We start from the raw sequence: 27,571 nt of genomic DNA on the forward strand, positions 1-27,571 counted from the left end.
AGACGTAATTGCTTCAGGTCTATTTAAAGGCTTAGGCCCTGTCATGCCCAAACACCTGGCTCTATTCTGCTGCCTGCGAGAGGAGGGCCATTTGGTATTGCTCAACTTTTTCTGGTTGGTGTGTGTTTTGTTTTGTTATTATGCATGTGGCCCCAAGAACGTGCTTCAGAGTTGGGCCTACAGCATGTATCTTACACATGCAGGGGCATGTGAAGAGTTGTGAGGGATTGTTACACAGAACTGCAGGTCTCCTAGTCTTCACCAATGGTACTGGCTCTATAAGCTGTAAAAGGCTTAATTTACCAAACATTTCTCCACAAATGAGACCTCTAAGAGTAACCAAAGGTGCCTCGTGAATGTGGGCCACTTTTTTCAGCAGTGCCCAGGCCAAATTGTGTGAGATCAATCTGACCCTGATGCCTGGTACTCTTATTTGCAGAACTTACATATAGTCTTTGGCTGTACACAGTAGGGGCTGGGAGCAAAGATTGGCTTTAAGCCACACTGTGTGTCCAGCCCTCATTGCTATCAAATGAGAAGCGCATGGCCATAAGTAGTGCACAGTGGTTGGTTTGGATATGCGGCCCTGCGCTCAAAATCCTTAACATGGAAAACACTTCTACTGGACCTCCTACCCACTCCTTTTGAAACTGTCCCCTGTTGGCGAACGCCCAGAACTAAGCAGAACGTGCTAATTGTCTGCCAGATTTCGTGCAGCTCAGTCAAACGGCTGCAAAGTTATTTAAAATTAAAAAAATTCAAACAATAAATGCATAAAAGCGGCAAGAGAGGCCGGGAAACCCTCTTTGTCCCTTCCCACAGCTCCAGAGGCAGCAGACCAGCGGCAAATTACCCACCCACCCATCCCTAAGGCAAAGGACAGGACTGGCGGTGTCCTGGGCCAGAAAATGGAGTGGACTCCTTTTTTGGCATTGACTGTCTGACCCTGGAACAGGGCGAGCATTCAATGGGGGCTCCGGGCTGGCAGGAGGGGGAACTGTCCTGCTGGTGGTCCTGGACTCTCCTGTCCTACCTGAGATGCATGTGTGTGCAGTAAGACGTTGGGGGGTATCCGGTGTTCAGGAACCCAGGTGGGGGCAAGGCGTTAAGTGGTGCCCTGGTCGTAAGTGCCTCCGGGATGGAGGACTGGAAAGTTACTGCTGATAAAACAGTGCAAGTTGGAGTCTTCTGGCAGAGCAAGCACAGGGCGATTGAATCATGACCGGAGTGCGTGTCTTGATATCCTGATGACTAAGGCCATGTATGGCATGTAAATACAATCTGTTGATAGAATGAGCCTACCTCTTTGGGGCTACAATATCTGTTGTTTGGTTTTCTTATGCCTGAATAAAATGATCCAGTGTTTTGTCAATGAACAAATTAAAGAATAATACTTTAAGGTGTAATAAAAGACTACACGGTGATGACCAACTATCTGCCTGATGTCTCTCTGTGGTGCAGGATGATGGGGAGGGTAAAGATGTTATCTCACTGGGGCGAATCACACGTTGTATGCACACTATGAACATGTCAATGCAGACTGCACTGGGTGGAAACATCAGCAGAGCCATACAACACTGGCATTTTTGAAAAAACAATCATGCAAGCATTCGTTTTCTAAATAGTGGTCCCTTACCGGAAGAGTCCATGTAATCATGTCCAGGATGAGCTGATGATGTCACTAGGCGGGAGACATCCTAGAAAAAGCAACATTTCAAGAATGAATGGCACCACATCAGTCTCATTAGAAAAGGCAAATTATGCATCACTTTATTTGGCTGAAGCATGGCATGCTTAATGGCTGAATGTTGTTGCTTGTAGCACGCTTGTAGAAACACGTAGAAGGCTTGTACAAATGTGTAGAGAAACATGGTCGGACTCCAAAACAAACATGCAGGAATGGGCTTGTCAATCCAATTCCTGGTGTTATTCGCAATGCCAGATCGAAAAACTCGCCATAACTTGCAGTTAAGGAATTACAGGCCAGTACCAGTGATTCTGTCCCTGGGAATTCTAACCCCTCTAGACCCTGCTACTTGTAAATGGACCCCTGGAAGGGAAGTTATGAATCTGTAGAACCCATACAATGTACAGCTGGATAAAGGAAAGATGGATAAAGGAAATATATATATTAAAAAGATAAAGGTCAAGATGGCAATCATGAAAACCAGAAAAAATGAAACATAGCAACAGAAGAAGACAGGAGCTCAGGGGACTACACAAATAAATTGATTAGTGGATATGAACTGACCCTGTCTTCCGGCTGTGCCCCTTCAATCGTCCATGGATGCAACTCGCCTTCTGATATATTTGAAACAGGTACAAATCCGCCTCCTCCTCCTGCTCCAGCTCCAGCTCCACAACTACAAAGCAGCAACAAAAGTGGCACCACTGCCCAGGGAGACAATTATTGATTTCATGCTTCTGTGTTCAAAACACACAAATTTATGATGTAGGAAATGCAAAAGAAACAACAAATCTCTTTAATAAGCTAAATTCAGGGAGGAGTTTTGATAAATGGTTATCTATCTATCTATCTATCTATCTATCTATCTATCTATCTATCTATCTATCTATCTATCTATCTATCTATCTATCTATCTATCTATCTATCTATCTATCTATCTATCTATCTATCTATCTGGCCATCAGTCCATCTGTCTGTCTGTTTTAAGTCGTTACTTACTTTTCACCTGATGTATCTATGCTTACCAAACAAATACAGTGCGGCGGAATAATTCAATATGCACTTCTCTGAAATGCATATGGGCAAGGGTCACATTGCATGGCCAAGGAGGGTAATCCAGGAAGGCCATCAATGGCTTCATGTGTCTTAAAAATGGTGGAATAAAAGGACTCTTGCGGTGCATTAATTCCGCAAGGTTACTCAGGTGTTAGCTGTAAGGTAATCGAGCTATATGTATGAAGGTTCCTAAATACTAAGCAAGGGAGCACTGTAGAAGGAGTCACTGTCAGCTGCAGAGATGGAATAAAGGTTGAGGTGTCCTCTAAGTCTATAGATTAAGGTCTCTAAAGCTTTCTTATGTAGTTGGTGTTTCACAAAATAACCGAATGTGTTCCTGTTATACGCTTTCTCAGTAAAGATAATCCATTGATACTGGCAAACGACAAATACTTACGCAAAAGCAACAAAAAGCCCAGTATCATCAGACCAATGGCAGATGGTCCAACCGTGACGTTTCTGCCCGTGATTCTCGAAGCATCGCAGACTCCCGCTTCGGTACACTCACAGATCTGCACAGGGATGTTGAACGGTTTGGCACAGCTGTAATTGTGGTTGTCTTTCACTTGGACAGTCACAGAGGTTTCAGCAGTATCTGAAGTTCGCAGTGTGGCAGATGTTGCTTTTGAGAAAGAAGAAAAGACAAGTAAACTGTTAAGCATGCTTGACCCAACAATCTGTTTGTAACACCAAAGTCCTTGCCATTCAGTTATACGAATGATCAGCAAACGTCCCATGAGAGGCTATTCTCCATGCAATATTCTGTCAACCATTATTACCACATACACCATGGTGTCTTCACTAGCTTGTTTAAAGAACATTAAGCATGGAGTGGACATGTGATAGGAAACTAGTGACTGGGTTTGTAGAGATGGGCCTCCAATCTCATGAAACTATAGATGCAGTACTTTCATATAAGGAAGGGTTCTCCAAAGTCGGTCCTGGAGGGCCGGATCCATGACAGATTTTCATGATAACAACATTTATATAAATGTGGATATGCTAAAAATCTGCCACAGATCCAGGCCGTCAGGACTGACATCTGAAACGCCTGATATAAGGGGACCAGGAATGAGTATCAGTTTTCAGTTCATTTTTGGTAACTCTAGGTATTAGCAAATCACTGGGCACATATTGCTGGTGTGTTCTGTACAGCATGACTTCATTATTAAATTAAGGTGCAGTTTGAGAGCATGTTTTTTTTTTATATGCTCAGCATTTTCATTTGCATTCTTTTATTCACCGTGAATGTGCACAGTCTATATAAGTTGCCACTGTTTTTTCTGCCATCCCTTCAAAAATGCTGACAGGTGAGGCAGCAAAAAATATGGCATCTGAGTAAAAAAAAATGTTTTTTAAAAATCAGACACAGCAAAAGGTTATTAAGACAGTACCTGGCGTGTTTCTGACCAATGGAAAGGCAGAATAGCCATCCAGGGTGCCAGATTTCCTGATGACCAGCAAATTTGACCCCATTTGACAGAGGATAGCAGGAGAAAATTGGGCTTGACGCAGATAAAATCCTTCGACTCATCTTAAATGTATGCCTTTATGGCACCACTGACACAGCAACACTCTAGGTAGTGGAGCACGCTTTCTGTAAGATCGATCATAATTGGAAGGGATGATTCAGGCTTACATCATGTAACAGTCATGGTCGATCGAATTGGACACAGTCCCCATTCAACATCTTATGCAAGCATGCAATGATGGAGGATAGGGTGCAGGACCTACACATGGCCATGTGGGATCCTCATGCCTTCACTACTCTTCCCATCGTATTCAAAGAACATTTGGCAATCTGGTTTACAGATTTAGCACTGTCACCCATGAGGATGTGGAAAACATACAATTCAACTTGAAATTATGACTCCATGAAATTCGAGAAATTATACTCTATTTCTGGCTTCAAGAGATGATGCACTATCCTGGAAATCTAGATCCAGCAGCACATCACCCAACCCACACCTAATTGTAGAACACTAGTGTGGATTGTACAGTGGGCTATGGCACAGGAGATTGGGACAAAACAGAAAAACAGAGATATTGGATATCGTTGCGCAGCTGGGCTCGCTGTCTTTTTTCCTCTTTCACTACAGAAACATGTGTCTGTAAAATGGGTGTGTGTAACAGGCACACGGATGGCACTTGGAAGGTACTCCCCGAGCCTTGTCCTCATCTGGCAAGACTGGGGGCCCGGGGCAATGGCCGGCGACTACTTCACTTTGTAATCCCAGGCCATCTCTAATGGCGATAAAAGCCGGACAAAGGTGAAACGGACTAAGACAAACATTAATGTACATTACTTATGCCCTGTCCAGTCAAACATTTTGTGATAAATTATCCTCTCAAGATCAATAAGATTTGCAGCAATTCCCCATCAGTGGTTTTTGAGGAACCCTTTGCTTTCATCAGCACCACTTTAAACTTGTAGTCCACTGGCGAGTTCACCTTCTCTAATACCACGGAAATCTTAAAGAACTTTAAGTTGCACTCAGTTGAACAAGTAATAGACTTTACCGAGGAATGCAAATCCAGATCTCTTTTTGACCCCATGTCCATTAAAATGTACAGAACAATATCTCTGATCTTTATCTATTAATTTATCATATTATATCTCATCATTCGATCAGGCATTGTTCCTTTGGGACTCCAACAAGGGATCATCAACTCTTTCTGAGATATATACCTTAATCATCGTGATATAATATATATTCGTCCCATTTCTCGCCTGCCTGCTATTCTGACATGTTGGAAATCATTGTAGCTCATCACCTTTACACATTTATGACATTCAGGTAGGCTCAAGGCCTAACAGAAGCTCTTAATCTGACCTACCTGTAGAAATTGATAACTTGAAAATGTCTCAGGATAGCAATATCGCTAGGGTCTTAATTTTACTCGATTTGTCCACCACCTTTGCCATCGTGGACCATAACACCTTGATCACTGCACTTCAGCAATCTGCTATTAAAGATACAACTCTCAAAGGGTTTACTACATTTTTACGTGACAGAACACAAAAGATAATGGTCAAAAGCCTTACTTCCTCATCAGTTGCTGTAGATAAAGGAGTTCCTCACGGCTCTATTCTTTCCCAGATTTTATTTAACTTTTATGTCCTATTTTTGGCTAACCTTATTAGGAAGAATGGTTGTTCTTTTTTGTATCCATACAGACAGACTCAGCTTATTTTCTAATTTCAAGCGGCTGGTCCTAATTATGAGGTTTTAACCAGCTGACTGTCTGACAACAATAAAAGGGATGAACCAGCACAGGCTAAAGGTTAATTTGGACAAAGCTGATGTTTGGTGGATGGATCTGTCCTTCCTTTTGGTCCAACTCTATGCGTTCTCCAAATTCTCCTTAACATGAAATAAGTAAAAAAAGAGACACAACAACTGTCGCAGTTGCGGACATTTTACTGAGAAAAAAATACAAATATTGTACTTGGAGTTCATGGAGAGCTGTGCTCCATCTTAAACTTGTAAAAGAAAAGTATACTTCAATAAAGAAAACAATGTGAAAGCTAATAGGGCAATATAAAGTAACACATTTTACAGTGGCAATGTCCAAGAATGTATATTAGTTTGAAAAAATCCTTTCGTAGAGTGTGTTTGGTTAGTACAATGAGCAGTTTGAAGGAAGTATCACCACTTTTGAAATCCGAAATATACTCCTGCATGACTGGCCCTGCCACAGCATATGCTTCCCTTCTTACCATTAAGTTGTTGGAGGGTCCAGACACTTGTTCCAGTAGCCGGAGGGATAATGCTGAATGTAAAAGGAGCACCATAGGGGTCTGGGTCCTTGTCATAGGCAGTGACAACAAAAGACGGATTTGTGGTACAGGAAACAAGCTGATCAGTGCTGATGGTCGGGCAGTTCCGATTGGAATCTGGAACAGTGATGGCAATGGTGCCGGTGGACGTCCGTGACGGAACATCTGTAACAGAAATGGCACAATATGAATTGTGAAGAAGAGGCTGCAATGAAATCATTCAGATCCAGCGGTTCGCACTCAGTGGAAAACGAAACATACGCAAACTGAAACTGTTTCAGAGATACATAAACCGAGATATTGGGGCAAGCGAAACTGTTACGTCATTAACACTTTGAGCACCAATACATATTTAAAGAGAGAGTTACAACGTTACACATTTACCAAGGACTCTACAGTAAGATCTTACAAAGTTATATCTCTTTAAAGAATTGTCCAGAGACATACCTTACAAGGCTTTAAAATGTGATAGGGCAGAAAATGCAGAGAAGGGACCTACATCCACAGTACATATTGCATCTCCTACCAGAAGACTTGTCTATGCTGTCGATCAGGACAGGGTGACATTGCTTTGAAAGTCCTCCTTGTGAAAGAAGTAGCGCTTAGAGTGGCTTTAATGGTGGGTAAGGCACTGACTACCCTAAGTTTTTAGGAAAGAGCATTTCAGTGCAGGGATGCTAGGAGATTAGAGGGCCCAAATCTAGAGTCTGCAGTTGGGAGTGGTAAGGTAATGCTTCGTTTGCAAGTGGCGGGACGGGTCGAAGACTGTTGATTGAGATGCCTGAATGAGAGGGGGCTGTGCCGGGCCATAGACTGATTTAAACGTTAGAAAAGGATTTTTTACTGGCCAGCATTTTGAATTGAGTCCAAGTCAACCTGTGACAAAATCACGTGGAAAGTTTGGTTTAGCAAAAACAGACGAAGCAAAGAATTACATTATTTCGACCAGGGCGTCCGGTGTGGGGCAGATGTTCTGAATATCTACATGAGACAGATGTACATATAATGCATATAAATGAAAATCAGTTACATAGTCACTGGGTATCCTGAATATTTGCCTGCACAGGATAGACTTTCTGTAGGACAATGATTTTATTCTTACCGTCACTGATGGCCAAAATTTCTGCATAGTAAGTTCCATTGACAACATTGCTTGAGTCTCGCCCCAATTCTTTGACAACTTTGATTTCTCCAGTTCTGGAATCAATAATTAACCAGTTCTCCACATCCTTTCCTTTTACGTACCTGATTCAATGTTAGAAAACAAAGTCAGAAAACAAGATAATACTAATAAGTAGACTCACATACCTGCATATAGAAGAACAAAGAACTATGCCCGTTCCCGCATAAATGTAAAAGAAAAAGCTGAAGGTAGCGTTTCAGGATGCATTCTGAAGACTACAGCATCCTATTACTTAGTGAGTATTTGCCTTTTGAATGCTCATCCTATCTTGTTTGCTTAGAGGATCAGCCATTTAAATGTATTCTGCTGACTAATAGTTAAAATGGCGTTAGGAATAATGAAGCTGCTCACACACAGCGACTGCCCCTTTGTAGATGTAAAAAGGACACCCCATCACAATTGAGCACTGTGTGACTGCTCTGTAGCCCGACAGAACAAATAGTCATTTATGTTCTTGCCAGAAGAACTCTCTAAAGGCCACCTCTTTCTCGCCGTCTTATCTTTCTCTCAAGCCTTCAGATTCGTAAGGCCGGCTCTGTACGGTATGGAGAAACAGCACTTTTTTATTTTGAGAGGGAGAGTAGCGACACTTTTCGAGAGAAATGTAATACTTTTAATTGGAAAGTACCGGCACTTCTCAGTAACAAGCACGTACTCTAGTACAGAGTACATGCGCTTCTATTTTTTCATTTCAAGCACTGGGTAGAACCTTCTTTAACCCCCCCTCAGTGCTCTTTCAGCCGTTCCCCTGACTAATCATGCATCCCTCAGCAGTCTACTTTCAAAGAGAGGCAGAAGCAATCACCCAATCAAATTTCTTAGAACATTCTTTAGCCTGATACAAGTTGCAACAAGGCCTATGAGGTTTAAACAGCAGCTGCATTAGTGTTGGTACACACATTGTTCTGATCTGTTTACATTAGTCTGATGATGAGAGAGCTCTGTGGGCAGTCCCTAACCCAGATTTAAAATAGATGTTGCTCAAATATTTCCCCAGGCTCTAGGCATTTATGGCGTTTGAATATTTTAATTTTCCATACCTATCTCCCCGCCTGCATTATACTACGTCATTAATTGCCATAGAAATGTTTGCATACATCAGTGATATGCTAACTCCGGGGTTACCCCAGCCCCACTTCACGTGCTTGAAGGACATCTGAAGAATGGGGACGAAGCTCAGACAGATAGAAGTCCATTCAACCTGTTGCATAGCAATTGTACAAGGACCATTAGCAGCTTAGTAATCAGGGAGAGTGGGGAGGGTGTGAACAAACATTGTTTTTAACACTAGGGGACCTTAGCAAAATTTAAGGACGATAGTCAACTACTTCTGACACCAAGACGACCAATAATCCTGACTACTTCCTGTATCATCCAGCATTATCCTGCACTCTAAGCACTTCTGAAGGCTCAGTTGGGAAATCAGAGCTTGCTAGACTGTTGAGGGTTCCTGTAACGCCTGCCTTCTAAGTCATTACTTGTTCAGCCAACTCCAATACAGATGTGAGTGTGACCCATTATGTTTATCATTGTGAGCGTAACTCCATGTTATGAGCAGGGTTGCCCTGTTTACCAAGCTGACTGATCTGTATCTGGACAGGGACTGATATTAAAATGACATAAGGAGATGGTGGTCACTGAACCTCGTTTCCTGTGCTGACTGGAGTTTCTCCCACATAAATGATGAGCTTTCCGCATAATTATGGATATACCACATTTTTCATATAGTTCATCATCTGCTTCATAATCTGCAGATTTTAACAAAATATTTATTTCTAGCTCAAAAGGATCAAAAGTTACTAAAAACGCAGTGACACGTATTGCACAAAGTTGAAGGCCCTTTGCAAAGATTGACTGGTTACCTTTCTGTTACTTATTGCTATTTTTTGGTATTAAACTGGTACTAATGAGGAGACATCGTTAATAAATGTAAAATAATGACAAAACCATGAAATAATACTATCACAAAAAGTGGTGCATTACGCCACAGAATTTGCCTTTTGTTGCTGCATATTATAATCAAACCTGCCACATAATTTAATCTTCCTCTGCCGCTTAATTCCAGTGGCCCTGATTATTGCTGCAAATTATATTGTCGGCAGTTGCTTCACCACAATGCCTGCAGACGTGGATCACAAACCTTTTTAACCCTGGTGACATTATATGGTTTATCCCTTGTCCCACACTGTTCCTTTTACAACCTCCAATTTTCTGCTGTCAGGCAAAGGAAAAAAACAATGAGTAGAAAGTAGTCATAAAGAGTAAACGTGGCTCCTGGAGCCCCATTTACTTTATGTCCCTGACACGAATATGTGACGTTTTTTCGCATGTTTTTACAATGCATGCCATAACAATGCGGTCGTTACAAGGACCGCGTTGTTATTTTGCATACCGTTACAATGCAAGTCGGAACAATGACTTACTTTAAGGGGGTGCTGGATGTTAGAATAGTATAATTTACTATTCCAACTCCAGTCTGTGCGGACACTAGGGAAGGTGTTGGATTTTAAATCCAACACCTTCTGCCCCCTAATGCAAGTCGTTGTCCCGACTTGCGTTGTAACGGTATGCGAAATAACAACGCGGTCGTTGTAACGACCGCGTTCTTATGGCGTGCGTTGTTTAGCATGCGAACTAAACTCTGTTCACCCCCTAACACTACATTCATGATTCCTGAGACTGGGGGTAGCAAGAGTGGTGCTAGGTTTATACCTCAATGAGAACAAGAATATCAGCAATTTCTTTTTTGTTATACCAAGCCTAAAAGCTACGTTTTTTCTGACTTCTCCCCTGATAGGTTTCACATGCAACATGCATGAAGAATACATTACAAAAAGAACTGGAGTTAAAATAATCACAAAATCATGGCAAAATGAACAGTAATCTTACATGACATTTGTTGCAGCGTTTCCAGTGTCCCGGTCCGTCACCTGCATTCTTCCAATGACATAGTTATATAAAGCTTGTCCAGATAACCCCGCTGGAATGGTGAAGAACCCTGTGGATGGCTGAAACTGAAACCCCTCTTTCACATTGTTTACTGTAACCTTTATGGGGGTCACCATTGCCTGGTACTGAGATGCAACAGAACTGTGGAATGCTGCTTCGTTAACAAGAACAAATCCGAGATTGACACTTTGCATCATTTCGTAGTCAAGTGGCTAAAGTGAAAAAAACAAAAAAAAGTAAACACATTAGTGGTTCAGTTGCCAGCAGACTGGGGTAGAAAGAAAAAAAAATAACACATAGCTCAATCTGCAGCTCTCTCCTCTTGTCAATTATGTTTCTAATGTGGAGATGGATGTTGAACACAAAAGGCGCATGGCATTTAAGGGTTGCAATAAGTAAAGTTTCTCTGTGAAAGTGGTTGCTATTTGCTGCACATCATGAGAATACCTTTAAATTGTTGTCAGTCTTCCTTAAACTCTTTATTTTCATAGTACACAGGTTTGCAACATTATTTTAAGATTGTTACATATTTACCTACATTTGATTTTTTCCAATTAAATGATATTGTGCGACAATTTCAGTTAGATATCAAATGTCGAGTTTGTAGAATGCTTTTATATAAATTATACTTTTGATTAAGGCAGAGCTAATATGAACCCAAGAGGGCCGTTCCATTCTAGTGCTGCATGGTCGAGAGTCTCCCTTAGATCGAATCTGCTTAGAGGGCATAATCTGCACCTCTGCCTTCCATAGCCCACCTCAAGGGGACTCACCAACTCGCCTGCTGGGGTTTCTCACTGGCCCCGTCCCCCTTTCAGGACCACTGTACGCTCCTAGGAGTCACACACACACCCACTAGCTGGGTAAATAATTTCAACTACTGATAAAAGGCCCCCTCTCAACTGAACCCTTCCTCTTTGTTGGGGCAGCAAATATATGTCCCCTTCCATGAGCAGTATCTTTTGAATGTAGACACATCTGCAGGCACTGTTTTGCATTGATCTGGAAATGTCTGCTTCTTGAGACACTTGAACCCAGACATAGTTGATCCACAAAATACCACATCTATGGGAACAGATGTCCACCCAACTGAATCACCGTACGTAATCACCTTCAATGTTAAGAGCATGTCCAATTATATGAAGTAAAAGTAAATGCACCACAATTTAATGCCCAAACATACAGACATCGCCATGCTGAAAGAGACCCATTTACAAGCGGTGTAATACCAGAACTTGATCAGAGATTGGGCATGCAGAGTTCTTGTTGGTAGCCACACTGATTATTCACAGGGGAACACTCTGACTCTCACTGCTGCTTGAAGACATGCAGGCTAACAATCCTGATAGAGAACTTTGCACCTCATAAGACAAATCATAAGATGCTTGACATCTGGCGCCTGCTGCACCCAACACACACAAGACAGTCTCACTAAGTGAATATTTCTTAGTCTGTTAGCAGACATTTTGGACTGCTGCTTGTTGGAAAGCATTGCCACTGACAACTGATTGGTACATCTTGACTTAGAACTAGGAGGACTGGCACACTTTCCAGGGAAGATCACAAATAAGAAAACTAGCACACAAGCAGCCCTGCAACAAATGAAATGTGTCCTATATTCGGCTGTATGTCCATGAGAATAAATGCTCAGTCTCTGTGTTACAGACCTTATGGGCGGCAGGGAAAGCCACATAGAGGAGTCTTTCAATTAGAGACTCCGCCATAGCCAAACATCAGTCTAGAGCCAAGCAGGTAGCACTGTAGATGACTGTCAGGGGCCTAACAGGATCTCAGAACAGTGACCTCTCACCTGCATAAAGTGGGTACTGCTGTCCACTAAGCATGTCCTGACACCTTACTTTACTGGGACAGAAAAATGGCAATGGTGAAATTTAAGCCGAGGCACTATGAGCATGGCAATTAAGTCGGTACTGTTGGAAGCCCAGCTTCGTCAGAGAGACTCGCTGATGGCTACTACCACAATAAAAGACAAGGCATCCCACCTTCTCATTCACCCACTCGAAATTATTGAAACTTTTGTCTTATACAATGTCAGGCTCTACAGCTCACAATGAGACAACACATAGACCAATGAGACTATGTTTATGAGTACACTCAGATTGCCCTTCTTTGTTGCTTGTGGGGACAGCCATGCTTGAAAGAGAGCTAACAGGAGGATAAAGAGAAAGCTCACCCTGACCTACCAACATGAAAGTCCCAAGACGAGTACGGCTTCCTTAGTAAATTTTATAAAGTAGGTCAAACACTCTTGCCTCCCTTGCTTTGCACCATTTTCAATAAGGCAGAAGCCATCTGTTCACTGTATTCTGTATCTAACAGGCCAGTCTCCCATAACCCTTATCCCTAAACAAGTGACAGGCCCATTGGACTTTGCTAGTTATGAGCTCACCTCCCTGATTAACGTCAAAATTAAAATCCTGCTGAGAATATTAGCATCTAGGCTAGGTAAGATCATACCATCACTGGGTCATAACTTGCAGGTGGGGTTGTACCCAGACTATTATTCAGGAATCACCATTGGATGCTTTCCTAACCTCTGTGGATGATGGAAGACGATCCAGCGAAGGACCTGACCTTCTTGTTTGATGCTGAAAAGCCCTTCACCATGGTGGAGTGAGGTAACCCCTTCCAGACCAAGGGAGGCTATATCTCAGAACAGATTTTATTTTATTTGCAATATCTGCTGGCTCTATGGCGATCCCCTGGCTACGGTGAACTGCAGAGGCTTTGGGTGCATGGAATATTGACTCTCAATGGCAGGCAATTCTGTACAACAATGACATTCTGTTGACTCTTTCCATGCCTGAAATCTCAGTCCCTGCAGTAATGTCCTTGAGTAATTTATTTTCTGAGTTTTAGGGAACAGAATTGACTGGGATAAGTGTGAAGACCTATCTATTTCCAGTACCACCACAACAGGCAGCCTCCATAGCTTTGATTTGAAATGGATCCTTAAGAACCTCAATTACCCCAATGCTGGTAAAGGGTGACTTTCTGAAATGAACCAACCTATTCCTGTCACGATTGGGGATGGTGCAGGTGATAAAGATTAATGTTGCTCCTGAGTTTGATAACATATTCGGTATGTTGCCAATGTAAATTCACAGGAATTAGGCTAATTCATATGGAGTGGGACAAAACATAAGATCTCTAAGCTGTGGATGTACGCTGCTTCGGGGGCACAGTGAGTCCCCCATATGGACTCTTATTGTTCTGGCACTCCTCCTGTCGGAATTGGACTGCTTTTTACCACAAGCAGGGGAAGTCCCAACATGGATGACTGTTGAAAAAGCTATACTCCACTGCCTGGCAACAATGCTACCATTGTATATCCGCAAAACAGTTCTGCCTTTTCTTGGCAAGTTGATTGTCCCTACAATTCTCCTGGATTGCAGGACAGTGCACAGACAATTTAGAATACACCAGCTTTTACCCACTGTTTCATGGATGAACCCCTGTGTGGCACAATGCAGGCCTACTGATTGGCGTTTCCCCAATATATAGGCAGGAAGGGTTCAACATGGGGGTATTCTCCCTGGATCAGCTATACCTTGATGGGATACCCAAATCCCTTGCGGTCTTGAAGTTGGACTATGGTCTAAATGACTCCAAAAGACAGTTGAAAAACTGCCTAGGCAGCCACATTAGCCTGCTACCTGTTCTAGTGGACTTGCCCGGTAGAAAGTACCATACACATCGTGTGATTGGAAGGTATGGAGCGCTTGTTGATGAACTATTTTCAAAATCCTTTCTATGCACATCCATATTGCTTTGCCAGACTGGGATGAGGAAATAATACTGTGCTGGCTTGCTCTGAAATCACAACAGAATACTCAAGTAGCCCAACCTTAAATTCTAAAGGACACCACACTAATTAGTAATGGACACCACAGTGATTGCATTGAGAGAACAAGCGGAGGAACTCTGAATACTAGAAGTGCACTTAGGGGGATTGTGATTTACTACAAGTGTTGTGGGCCTCTCCCATGCTGAGACAATATTGAGATGTGATCTGGGTTAAACTCAAGAATGTCAACAATGTGCCATTCTTCCCATTGACACACTCATCCCACATGTCAGGGTAGACATTACAGGGTTGAATAGCCAGTAACATAGCCTCAGATGAGTAGAGTAATCCATGGCAGTTGCCATCATTTTATTTAGGACCGCTGGTGCAAGGGCATGGCTAGATGTCTTCCCCTTTGTCTGCGGCCCTTTCCTCGCCTATTAGGGTTCTGATGGAGAGGATGGCTGATGGTCCATAGGTGGTAAGCTGCAGATAAGGACACTGTAAACTATCATCCCTCTCACTGTCTCCCCCATTCCCCAACAGCAGTACTGGAGGAGGTGGTAGTCACTCACAAATGTATTCGGGGTATCCTTAAGCCCACCCCCAGGCGTCCTCTGGGAATGTCTCATGTCTTGTGTTGGGATGGAACTCACTCTTGGTTGTCTGATCTTCTCTGGTGGGCATGCCCGCTGCACACCCTCACTGACCCCTCTAGCAGGTAGAAAAAAACTTTTGGATTTGGACGCTGCACCCCATGCAACACAGAATAAAGGAACTACCCCCCTTGAATGTACCCCTACACCAGATGATGCTTATTGAGGTGTAACCTTGAGGAGGTGATGCAACTTTGTGAATTCTGGGATGAGGTGTCACACCCAAGTGAGTGACCCTTTTTCTGTGTGGCAGGCTAAATCATTTCTGATTTACAAGTTACTGGGTGTTTCCCTATTATTACTGGGGGAATGTGGCCATATTGGCTATAGGCACTGTAGGAAGTGTATTGGTGCAAGGTGCATTTTCTGTTAGTGACTGCTTAGGACTTCCAATTTGAACTATGGGTGTTCATCGCCCCTTTTGAGTATGAATGGTTCTATGCTTAACAAACGTTTTTGGAGTTCTATTGCACACTAATCACAGACGCTGCCTCCTCTCTCTTTTTTAACCTGCATGTTATTGGTCTTGAAAAATAAAATAAAAAAATACTGCCAAAAACAGTCTACTCTTGAGACCTTGGCCATTCTTGTTTTCGGCCTGTGGGTGACCTGTCCATAAAGGCAGGACCTAAAACTGCTTTTCAGATGAAAAAAATGAAAAGGATATGGAATCCAAAAAAGGGAAAAATATAGCGAATACCCCGCAATTAAGTAATTATCACAAAATTGAGTAATTTTAGCATTGAGGTTCATGCACTCCTTTCGCTAGGATACCAATGGCTTGGGTTAGAGATAGGCTTAGGGCAAGGGTTTGGAATAGTTGTAAGTTAAAGTTAGTGTGAGAGTAAGAGGTAGCTTTATGGTTACCGTGAGGTTTACATTTAAGGTCAATTATGACAGGGACGGTTAAGGGAAGTTTAGGGTTAGACTTAAGGTTACGTTGAGAGTTAGGGCAGGGGTTAGAGATGGCTTATGAAATAATTATAATTAAGATAGTTTTATAATTAAAGTGATTATGAGATAAAGTGTGGACAAAACATTCTGGGGGATTCTCTATAATAATATTATCTGTAAATATCTTCTAAGTGTTGATATAGATTCAAAATTATACAGCTTGACTCAGCTGGTTTTTATTTTAGCATGACTGATGATCTAGAGATGGCCAGGCTCCCTTATTCGTTCCCTGCATTTTCTTGACATTTCCAATTTTTTTAGTCTCTTCTTATGGCCTGGATCCTATGTCACTCACATAGAGCAATTTTGTTTTGTTTTGCTCCTGCCTCCCATTTACTTGCTGTTACTTCCTCGTTCATGTCTTTGGTTTAGACACCCTCTCATGCGACAGTCAGGGTTCAAGTAATGTTAGCATGACCAGAAAGCTTCCCCACGGAGCACCAATTTGACACAAAGTAGTGTTCTGTGTGTGACCATCAGGATGAGGCCCATGAAAAACAGTCTGGTACCACATGCAGAGCAAGGGAGACCCTATTTGACAGGAAATATTTGATCTGCAAGTTTTCTTCTTTTGTTCGTGACTCTGTTTACTTATGGGACTGTAGAATTTGGTAGGCACATAGGAAAGAGGTAGCGAGGTCTAGGTAACCAAACAATTATATGGGAGAATTGCCATAGCACTAGCATGAGAGACCATGATGTTATGAGGGAGCCGAGAGCTATGAGAGAGTGTCCCCTCAGTTCTATAACATGGCCGCATACCATGACATTTTTTGTCTTAAGAATGTGAGTTGAATAGTAGAGACAGATGAAAGTAGAGTGTGACATGTGTGCCAGCCCATGGTGTCTATTGTAGCTTGCAACAGTATTTGACATGTTGATTTACTCTTGTGAATTAGCTATATTTGTTTCAAAACTCAACTATCTAGCAAACATACACACACCCACGTTTAGTTGAAATGTCAAGAATCTTTGACACATCTTATCGCTGTACAGCACAACTTGGGACATATTTTAAGGGAGCTTTTGGGATTTGCAAATTTGTCACCATGATTATTATGAATATGTTACAAATGTATTTCCTTCTTAGTTCACTATTGTGTGACAGTTAACATGAGCATACCTTTACGACCCTTAAGACTCCCATGTTGCTTGAGCGGTCGGTATCGATAACAAACCATCCTCCATCGTTGCCAGAAACAATCTCGAATTTTCCCCACCAGTTTGCGGTCTGTTCTTGATCAGCATCAAAAACTTGCATCCAGAGCAATCCATCGCTCATTGTATTTTCTGAAATACTAACCGAATACTGGAAGAAAAGTGGTAATGTGACGTTATTTATCTTACTGCTCCTTCACTCCAAACAACACTACATCCAGAAGCATAAACTGTATAACAAAACTATATGCACATTGGTAGAGTAAGAAGATGTAAAACAAGCAGTGTCAACAATGATTTGTGTGACTTTGGTTTTAAACTACAAGCCATGCCATTGGCTTTGCCCATGCTTTTTATCAGCGGACTGGTGCCGGTGAACATGCTGAACAGCAGTGGTGCCTCCTTTTCGTCATGCTGCCGGGCTTGCTGAAGAGCAGCAGTGGGCTTATGGCAGCATAAAATGGAGCTGCTGTTCGTACCGAAGAGCTGCCTTGGCTCATTTCATCATACCTGAGGAAAAATTGAGCAGAAACAGCGGCCCGTCAGCAGGAGTCAAAGGAGCCGTGGGGTATGTGGAAATAGGACCGCCTGATTCCAGGATGCATTACCCAAGCCTTGCAAGATGGCACCTTTTGTTGCTGACCTAGCAAGTTCTCAGCCATCTTGCGGTCAGGCTGTCATGATGTAAAACGTTGCATGCTACTGTAGCAGCTGGCTAAAGTTCAGGCTCACACTTGATTGCCGACAAAAGCAACTGAAAAATAGCTGCTGCAGTTAAAAAACAAATAGATTGTTAACGTGTGACATTTTAAAAAAGTGATATCTCAGTGTAGTTGTAAAAAGTAAAAAAGTCCTTCAAGCAGTCCAATGCAAGTACTGGAGGAGGAAGGACTTATCGAAACACCCAACAGTATTTTGGTGAGACTAACATACTTCAATAGGCTGACCGAAGATGTGATGGTCAATGTCTCAACCCGGTGGCTGGTAGAGGCTGAAGTAAGCTTGCCAATGGTTTGTGGGGTCTGACCCAAAGCCCACTATGTGATCATCGAACATATAAGGTCTAACTATGGATTTTCCAGACCTAAAAGAGTGAGTTGCTGTGATCTTGTCTTAACTTGCATGTTTGCAGGTCTTGTTAATTTGTTCAAATTACCTAGTTCTAAGACTTATTCTTGGTTAACCACAATCTGAAAAAGGGCACGTGCAAGCATCTAGAGCGTTTGCAGGATCTATTCTGATATGTACCACCACACCAACTCAGAAAAATAGTTTAGTGAATATGCAATTTATAAGAGAGAGTATCATTGCTTGCATTGCCAATTTGTAAATAATGAAATCTTGCTTACCGATGATTGATCAAGTGTTGGAAAATTGTCATTGACGTCAAGGATAGTGATGTCTGCTGAGCACTGGCTGGACAGTCCCCCTGCTGCGCCGTTCAGGTCAGATCCTCCCACCGAAAGACTGTAGCTGCTGTATTGCTAATTTTTTTTTTTTTAAAGAATGGACATTGTTATGCTTTTTAATTCTACTTCCTCTCAAATACAGACATAAAAATCTCTTGAGTCTTGTGACAAATGACTGTATATTCCTAATTGTGCTGTTTGTAACTGCTATGTCTTAACATTTAGGTACTGGGTTGGAGCCTTGATCCATAACGCAGTGCAAGATACATTATTAAAAATGTTGCCATTATTTGTTCTTTTTTCTTTCTCATTCCGTGAACTGCATTTGGTGATGCTTTTGAGTACCCTTTTATCATTAATAGAGACACTTCTGGGTCAAAATCAAAAATTTAACATGGAAAATCGAGAGCCATTTCTGCTACAAGCACGACATTTGACATAAGACATTCATGACCTCTAGTAACATACACTAACTACGCATTATTTTAACAAAGAATTGATTCACACTGATCTTACAGTGGAGGACAAACAAAATAATTTCTTATTCCATATGAGCCAATTTCCTCTATCAGAATACTTTGGAGTCTGGACAAAACTATCTGTGTCCGAGTGGAAATGCTGCCTATGCCCAAATATGTAGAAACAATCATTCATGTATTATCTCCATTCAAAAAGAACATTTATAGGTATCCAAGGAATGTTCCCTGTTGCGAATAGAATATAAATATTTATGATTGTTTCATCTATCTAGTCAATTTAATGGATTACTTCAAATCACAATTCAAAATATATATATATATTTTTTTTCTTGAGCAAAGATCATGGCTTTGTCAGAAATTCTTTTACGGTTTAGGTACTGTGGAGTAATCAATAAAAAGTTTCACTTACTACTTCCCAATGCAATAGTAGCTTTAAAGGTGACTGCAGCATACAAGAGGACTCAAACAAGGTAGTTCTGAGTATATAAATCTTAATAATGATACACTATCAAATGAAAAGATCTTGCTAAAATGCATTCATGCGGGCATGCCCAACATGCTGTGCATAAACCAAGCTGCAGTCGCTATCTTAATAATGGTGTCTTGCTGGTCACTTGATTGAAGATACACATATCACTGAGAGTCAATGCGTCTTTAGCCTAGGCAATGGGTTGATGAAGGAAGAGTTGGACAGGCAGGGAACTTAAAAAGAAATTGGTCTCGGTGAGTCCATGAATGGAAATAGAGCATTGTATCCTGTGAGTGGAGGAAGGAATTCAGTCATGAACAAGAAGGCATGCACTTCTGCATCACTGAGTAGAAAACAGGGTAGAAAATCAGAAAGGCTGTTGGAGGAAAGTAAGAAATGGAGGAAGGAAAGGAGGAAGGTAAGAAATTAGGTACAAGGTAGCAATTTCTTGTGAAGGCCACCCAGGTTTCCACATGTCAAAAACACATGACAAACAAAACGCAGGAAAGAAGAGGCACTAGGTTTCATTAAACATCAATGTCTAAATGCAGGCCACAATATGTTCTAAGAAAACGTTTAATATCCATTTTAACTTTTTATAACACATTTGAACACCTAAATGATGCATTAGGCGTGCCTACAATGTCTGAAACTGTTTGCTCTTGGCTGCATTTTTTGCACTTTATTTATATATTATTTGATACAGTGCTGTGTTTCTCTTTTCAGTTGCTTCTGAGCACTTAACAGAGTAGAATATAGTTGACTAGGAGGCTTGATCCAGTAAGAAAGGCACTATGAATCATTTCTGAAAATACTTGCTTATGAAGTAGTTGTATTCTGATCTCAGGTTAAAGGCACTTCACAGTCTAGGCTTTTGCATATAAACAGATCTTCCTCCATGTTTCATCCTTGTGAACGAACATTGACTAATCTAATGGGTGTCCATTGAACAGAGTTCTTTAATAGATGCACAATGCAAGCAAACTTTTGCAGTTATGTGGATGTTTGCCTTTGTATGCTGTGGGGATAGCACGCAAAACCATGAATGAAACCTGGCATAGACTATACGTATATGAAGACTATTTAAGGTGAATTTGAAGATATCCTTCTTTTTCTAGTTGGGGCACATTGTGGCTGCTAGGTTCAGAAGTCTTTGGGATTATTTTGTGATGATTTTTCCTGGCGGCTGTGGAGAAGGCCAGAAGCATTCTGGATACAGGAGGATCAGTGGCAGTGATCCTCCTGGACCTCAGTGCGGCCTTCGACACTGTGAACCATCATACCCTAATCCAACGACTGGGAGAAATCGGAGTAAGGGGCACGGCCCTGAAGTGGCTAAAATCTTTCCTTGATGACCGCTCCTTTCAAGTCTGGGAGAACGGCAGCCACTCACCCGCAATCCCTCTCCGCTGTGGAGTACCGCAGGGCTCATCTCTTAGCCTGACGTTATTCAACGTGTATATGTCCCCGCTGGAGAAACTGGTCATTCCGTTCGGCGTATCGATCATCAATTACGCCGACGATACCCAGCTGGTGGTAACCCTCTCACACCCGCACCAATCTCCCTCTGACCTCCACAGCTGTCTCACTGAAATCCACAGCTGGATGAACTCCTCAGCATTAAAATTAAACGGTTCCAAGACCGAGATCCTGCTGCTCGGACACAAAGGGCCCTCCCTGCCGCCTCACCTCTGGCCTGACTGCTTGGGTGACCCCCCTGCACCCAAGGAAGAGGTCAAGAGCCTGGGCGTATGGCTCGAAAACGACCTGAGCTTTAGAACACAGGCAAAAAAGACGGCAGGAATCTGCTTCGGACTTCTCAGGGCCTGTAGAAAGATCTTCCCCCTGCTCCCCGCGACCGCCAAGAAACTTTTGATTCAGGGCCTTATCCTGGCAAGGCTTGACTACTGCAACGCAATCTATCTGGGAGCTCCTGAAGCCACTCTCAACACCCTGCAGAAAATTCAAAACGCCGCGGCCCGCCTACTCACTGACACCCCCGCCAGATCATCGGCAAAGCCAGCCCTCAAGCTTCTCCATTGGCTCCCAGTCAGAGAAAGGGTTGCTTTCAAGGCCCTCTGTCTGGCCCACAAAACTCTTTATAACAACGGCCCTCCCCTCCTCAAGGAATTCATCATCCCCTACAAAACGAAAAGGGCCCTCCGTTACAGCGGAGAGAACCTCATCACAGTCCCCAGAGTTAATAAAGCCAGGTCCGGAGGCCGCCGCTTCTCGGTCCACACGGCCAAACACTGGAACAACCTCCCCCGGAGACTGAGAACTGAACACAATCTCCTTCAGTTTAGGAAGGCACTGAAGACTCTTCTCTTCCCTGACCCTTAACCCCCTCCACCGCCGACCCCCCTTGAGTTCAGGTTCTAGCGCTGGGATGCTCTAGGGTTACTACGCGCTCTACAAAACCTTAAATGAATGAATGAATGAGATGATATCACAATAATTTAGACATGCAATGCCGAGTACTTTCATGTGGTTGACAGTGTTCAGTGTGGAGGATGAGAACGTTTTTTCATAGGGGTTACAGTTTCAAGTTTACATTCTGTGGCACTTTATTGATGTGACGTGCAACACTAAGATCAGCACTTAAGAGGATTCCTGAGCTCCATGTCTTTGGTGAGCCTCACATGGGCGGGGTAAGCCAAGATTAGAGGACTAGGAAATGGTTAGCCGTCAGCCTTAGAGTATTGATTAATAGAATCCTTGAGCCATTAATGCAAAGGAATAGGAACCCCCCTCCCTCCCTTCATCCACAAGAAAACCTGGATTTATCATGGGGTAATGCTATTTGATCTCTCTTGATGCAAGCCAAAGGATGTTGCCCCCCTGAATAGATTTCCATTGTCCTATCTACCTGGGTGAATGATCTGTGGGCTGGCAAAATGGGGAAAATATCTAGAGGTCCCACTAACCCACCCCCAGACAATCTCATCTGGACAGCTCAGTATGCAGAATCCTACAGACATGCCAGAGACCCTTAAGGGGTTGGTTGGTTTAGGTGAGGTCCCATGTATGGTTCTGATCAGTTAAGGAAGACAGTAGTGGGGTAGTTACCAATCCTTATTGTAAACCAACTGTGAGAAATTGGGTTGTAGGTTGAGGGGGGGTGAAACCCTACTCAAGCAACAGCCACAATACCTGTCAGGGTGAACCACAAACAATCACTAAATTAACTTGTGCTTAACCCTTTGGTTGCTTGGCACAAAGTAGTCAGACTTGATTTACAAGAAATGTGTAAAGCATTTATGCTGCACATCGTCAGTAATAACATGAAAATACAACACAAGAAAAATCCCCACCAATTTAGAAACATAGAGTAATTTTAAATAAATAAAATGACACCAAAATATAAAAACCCAACCAGTACAACTGGAGATATGTAATTTTAGAGATATGGATAAAAAGTAGCAAAAAAAGGTGCAAATGGCCACCTGGACCGGGACAAAGTCACAAGTTGCACAAGTTCAGGCCTACCTTGATGGAGCACAGGCCTAACACAGGATCAAGCTTGGTCCGCTGAGTCGTGTACCTTCTGCCCTTGTTGCGTGGTCTGCACTGTGTTGCTCTGCGAGGTTTTGTGATGTCCAGCATTGGTGCAGATGAAGATGTGTGACAATGCTTTGTGGGACTTTGGGTTGCTTTGCTTCGGTTCCAATGACCTGTGTGGCAAGGCTTTGGAGGGCCCTGCGTCGATCAGCATCACTTTTGATGAAGCTGGCAGCTGTGCAGCAAGGGTTTACATCGCTCAGCGTCCATTCCAATGAGGCTTGCAGCTATGCAGTGAAGCTTTGCAGGGCTATGCGCCGCTTGTCGTTGGTTTTGATGATAATTGCAGCTGTATGACGATGCTTTGTGAGGCTTCATGTCATTTCACGCTATATTTGGTGGATCCTTCAGTTAGGCAAGGAGGAGCTCTCTCTGATGCTAGCCTTGGGCCCAGGACCTGGCAAGGTACCGCGTGGGGATCAGGAACGCACTCTGGCAGAAGCCGACAGTGCTTAGGCAAGTCCAGTGCAGCAGGTCAGTAGGCAGGCCTCTGGAGATTGTTGCGCCCCTGTAGCTGTGAACAGTAGGTCAGTCGAATGACCCTTGAATTCATTCAGGTAGCCTGGGATGAAGGGAGCAGGTCCAGTCTTCCTTCTCAGGCAGCAGGACACGCATCAGGAAGGAGGGCAGTCCTCTGGCAACAGGGTAGTCCTTCTTCTGTAGTATCCACTTTGTAGGAGAAACCTCTAGACATTCCCTGCATCTGGTTCTGGAATTTTCTAACTTTCCCTGCACTGGTTCCAAGGGGTCTGGGGTGACAAGAGACTAGTGGTAAGTTCTTTGTGACTGTGCTGAGACAGGGCATTTGAAGTGCAAGTGTGGTAGGTATCAGCTCCGCCCCTCCTATCTACTGAGGATGGCCTATCCTGCCAACACCCAGTCCCTCTGTTGTGAAGCTGTCTGAGAGGAATACACAAAGGTCAACTACCAACCAGGGGTGTAGCTTGGTCAATAAGATTGAGGGGGGGCTTCAGATTTCCCAAAAATAACGCTGGCACATAATGTTAAAATACATTATAAGCGAAGCAGGGTGCACAGCAAGGGCTTAAGGGGAAGTGAAAAGGGATACGATACTGAGAGTAAACAAATCATTTTGTGAAATAACCAACATTTTCAAAGTCTTTCCAAACAAAAAGAGGGAGAGAGTGTGTGTGCACGTTGCTGCCTATGTATGCGTAAACTCCTGGAGAAATCCGACAGACACCTCACCATACCTGACTGAAAGCACCTGTACCCAACTATTTATCACAAAAAAAACATTTATTATGGTGGTGTAACACCCCAACCCCCCTCTGAGGCTACGCCCCCTGCTGAAAACTACACCTAGTCATGTGACCCAGGATACAGGCAACAAAGGGTAAGGAGAAGAAAATGACAACTTTCTAAAAGTACCATTTTCAGAATTGTGGCTTAAAATCCTACGTTCCCATCAAAGAGGGGTTTCAATTGCAAATCCCTAGAGACCAAACTCAACATTCCTACCAACTCCCAATCAAAAGGTACTAATTATTAAATGTAATAAGATGACCCAATGTCATCCTATGGGAGAGGTAAACGTTGCAGGAGTGAAACACAAATGTAAGAGTTTTTTCATTGCTAGGACATGTAAAACTTAAACGTACATGTCCTACCTTTTAAATGCACTGTCCATGACCTGTGGGATGTTTGGGGACTACCCCAGGGATTACTTATATGTATTAAAAAGAAAGGTTTGAGCCTGGCAAGTGGTTTATCTTGCCAGGTGAAAATAGCACTTTAAAAGTGCACACACAGGCTGCAATGACTGGCCTCAGACATGTTTTAAAGCACTTCTTAAGTGGGTGGCACAAGGAGTGCTGCAGGTCCACTAGAGCATTTAATATACAGGCTCTGGTTACATGTAGTACCACCTGACTAGGGACTTATAAGTAAATTAAATGTGCCAATTGTATAAAAGTCAATTTCACAATGTTTAAAGGTTAGAGCACAAGCATTTTGGCACTAGTTAGCAGAGGTAAAGTGCACAAAGTCATACAATTCAACATAAATCGGTTCAGAAAACAGGGGGGTTTAGGCAAAAGGTTTGGGAGTGACCCTGCAGGGAGGGCCAAGTTCAACACTCACATAGTGTTTAACAACTGAAAATGGCAATGTTTAGTGCATTGCGAGAGGAAAATGTTAGCAAACTGAATGGAAAGCCTATACCTAACATTTTATCAAATTGCTAACAGAATCCTGTTTTTTGTTTGCTGATTTGTAGAAATATATTCAAATCCCTGTATACTGTCCCACTGGCAGGCTAGAATGAGCTTAGGGCTTGCATTGGCATGTATCTAAGTTCATGAGTATATCACGTGGGTGTCCTCCAGAATGCTTCTCGGCGGAACAGTCCTCTTTAGCTTTAACACTGAGTTTTTACACATTATCAAAGTCCATAAGCTATACATCGAAGGAGAGTCGCACAACACCATGGCACATTTTCCATACAAAAGTGGATTTGAGTGTCATTAGTGCACAATTGAAAGTTCATCGGGTACTGCGCAAGAAGCTGCGCCTAGGGCTGTACACAGATGCTGAAAAGAAGACATGAATGGGCAGACCTGTACGAAACACCACAAGAAGTGCGCGTGATTTAAATGATAAGATCTTGATTTTTGGCTATGGTTTGTGAGAAATGCTTTGACCCATTGTAGGGCAGTCCAGTATTCAGGACTAGCTTCCTGTTCCCAATGGCTGAGTGCTAACGCCTTTCATTAAACTACATTGTATCACATTCTATGCTTTTACTGTTCTGATTCTTCACCTCTTTACTATGTGTGCAGTCCGTTCAGTTCTTCAAAACTTTGGTTTGATTCATGTTAAAAGGATCATTAGAATTTTAAAATGATTTATTCTACTAGCAGTTCAAAATTAGATTTTTTTATAGGAAAAAAAAGCATATTTTACCTCTCTGTCAAGACTGTCCATCATTGTAAAGACCTCTCCAGTGTACTGGTTCATTATAAACATTGCTGGATTATCAGGTGACTGGGAAATAATTTTATAGGCAATTTGGGAATTCAAGTTGTTAGGTTCATCTGCATCCGTAGCAAAAATCGTCATTACCAGAGTATCTGCAAAGGACAACAAAAAATGAGTGTTTCTTTTAACAGTACATGGGTGTAGAATCAAAATGCACCTAGGCATGGGCTAAGCATAATGTTTCACAGTGTGCGCGCTGGCCATGATACTACTCAAATGTAAGCTTATTCAACAAACACACCTTCTGTGGTACTGCCAAATGTAATCTATTTTGTTCTGCCTCCCTTTCTCTCGACTGGGAATCTTCAGTGTATCTCAAGAGAACAGTTTTCTGAAATTTTTGGGCACACCAGTACTCCTTATGCCACTAGTTCCATGATCCACCTGCTTTTTTGTCTTTTATTGGAGATGTTGTCTATTGGCAAACTTTCCAGTTGTGGAATTTTGAGACCAGAGTTCTTGTTTAGATTTTCCCAGGTGGGAAACATCATCTGTTCCCGGGTACATCATGCTGTCTGAACCACGAATCGCTTGTCTTAAAAAATTGGGGGCACTTGTTTATAGGTAAACCCCATTATTAAGCAACATAGAAACAAACGGACATTAATGTTTTCCCTTATTCTAGCTTGATCAGAAACATGGTGTCTACCTTTCCAAAGTTCAATTGAAAATGTCCCACTCATTCAATAGATGAATTCTGATACAACTCTCTGATTAAGAGTGTATATTTAACTTATTCAAAGGTCTCTTTTAAGCTTTTTATTGGCGTCTCATGCCCATTTTTGCATCTATGCTGTGGCTTCAAAGATAGGGATTCAGAAACTTTTTAAAGGTTATCATATTTTAGTTGCTCATCATGTTTTGAAACTAGCAGAAACACCAGGGAATATAAGAGATGCGATCTTCCATTCTGTAGTTGAACACTTCACACCATGCTGGAAAGATTTTTATAAATTGTCATGGGAATGAATTTCTGTAAATCATAGAACTGACTGAGTCTACTCTTTCTTCTTTCCATTGTATTACCAAATGAGATATATTTTGACCACTTTTAACTATTTTCTTGCACATACTCATTCATATGATGAAGCTCCAATTCGCCTAAAAAATACTTTATTGTTTTTTTTTCCCAAGCTTACTTAATTATTTTTTAATATTTAACCACACTAGTCATAATTACTGTTATGACTAGCTAGATTTCCACATGGATCCTACCTCCTCGCTATTCTGGTTTTATATTTACTTATTTTATTGTTTCAATTTCTCTTTTACTTTTGCAGCATCTAATGCATTTTTATTATATTTTCTCTGGATTATATTTATTTATATAAAAGCCTAAAAGTATAGGCAGTTAAGGTTCTGTGCATGGTATTATCCAAGAGGAGGGTATGTATCATTCGTCTGAAGGAAGTGAAGAAAAC

At 42.3% G+C, this 27,571-nt stretch overlaps 1 protein-coding gene across 1 annotated transcript in view; it reads right to left on the bottom strand.

Annotated features, from left to right (window-relative positions):
- Positions 1-27,571, bottom strand: part of DSG4 (desmoglein 4) — a 109,979-nt gene that overhangs the window by 22,168 nt on the left and 60,240 nt on the right. Inside the window, exons 6-14 of the mRNA XM_085605710.1 lie at positions 26,076-26,242; positions 18,582-18,716; positions 17,198-17,383; positions 10,597-10,868; positions 7,627-7,769; positions 6,465-6,689; positions 3,141-3,365; positions 2,252-2,391; positions 1,637-1,697 (exon numbers count right to left, since the gene is read on the bottom strand). Coding sequence (XP_085461836.1) covers positions 1,637-1,697; positions 2,252-2,391; positions 3,141-3,365; positions 6,465-6,689; positions 7,627-7,769; positions 10,597-10,868; positions 17,198-17,383; positions 18,582-18,716; positions 26,076-26,242 — 1,554 coding nt within the window. The remainder of the gene's footprint in view (positions 1-1,636; positions 1,698-2,251; positions 2,392-3,140; positions 3,366-6,464; positions 6,690-7,626; positions 7,770-10,596; positions 10,869-17,197; positions 17,384-18,581; positions 18,717-26,075; positions 26,243-27,571) is intronic.

Source organism: Triturus cristatus, chromosome 5_1 (genome assembly GCF_964204655.1).
Source record: "Triturus cristatus chromosome 5_1, aTriCri1.1, whole genome shotgun sequence".
NCBI classification, from domain to species: domain Eukaryota; kingdom Metazoa; phylum Chordata; class Amphibia; order Caudata; family Salamandridae; genus Triturus; species Triturus cristatus.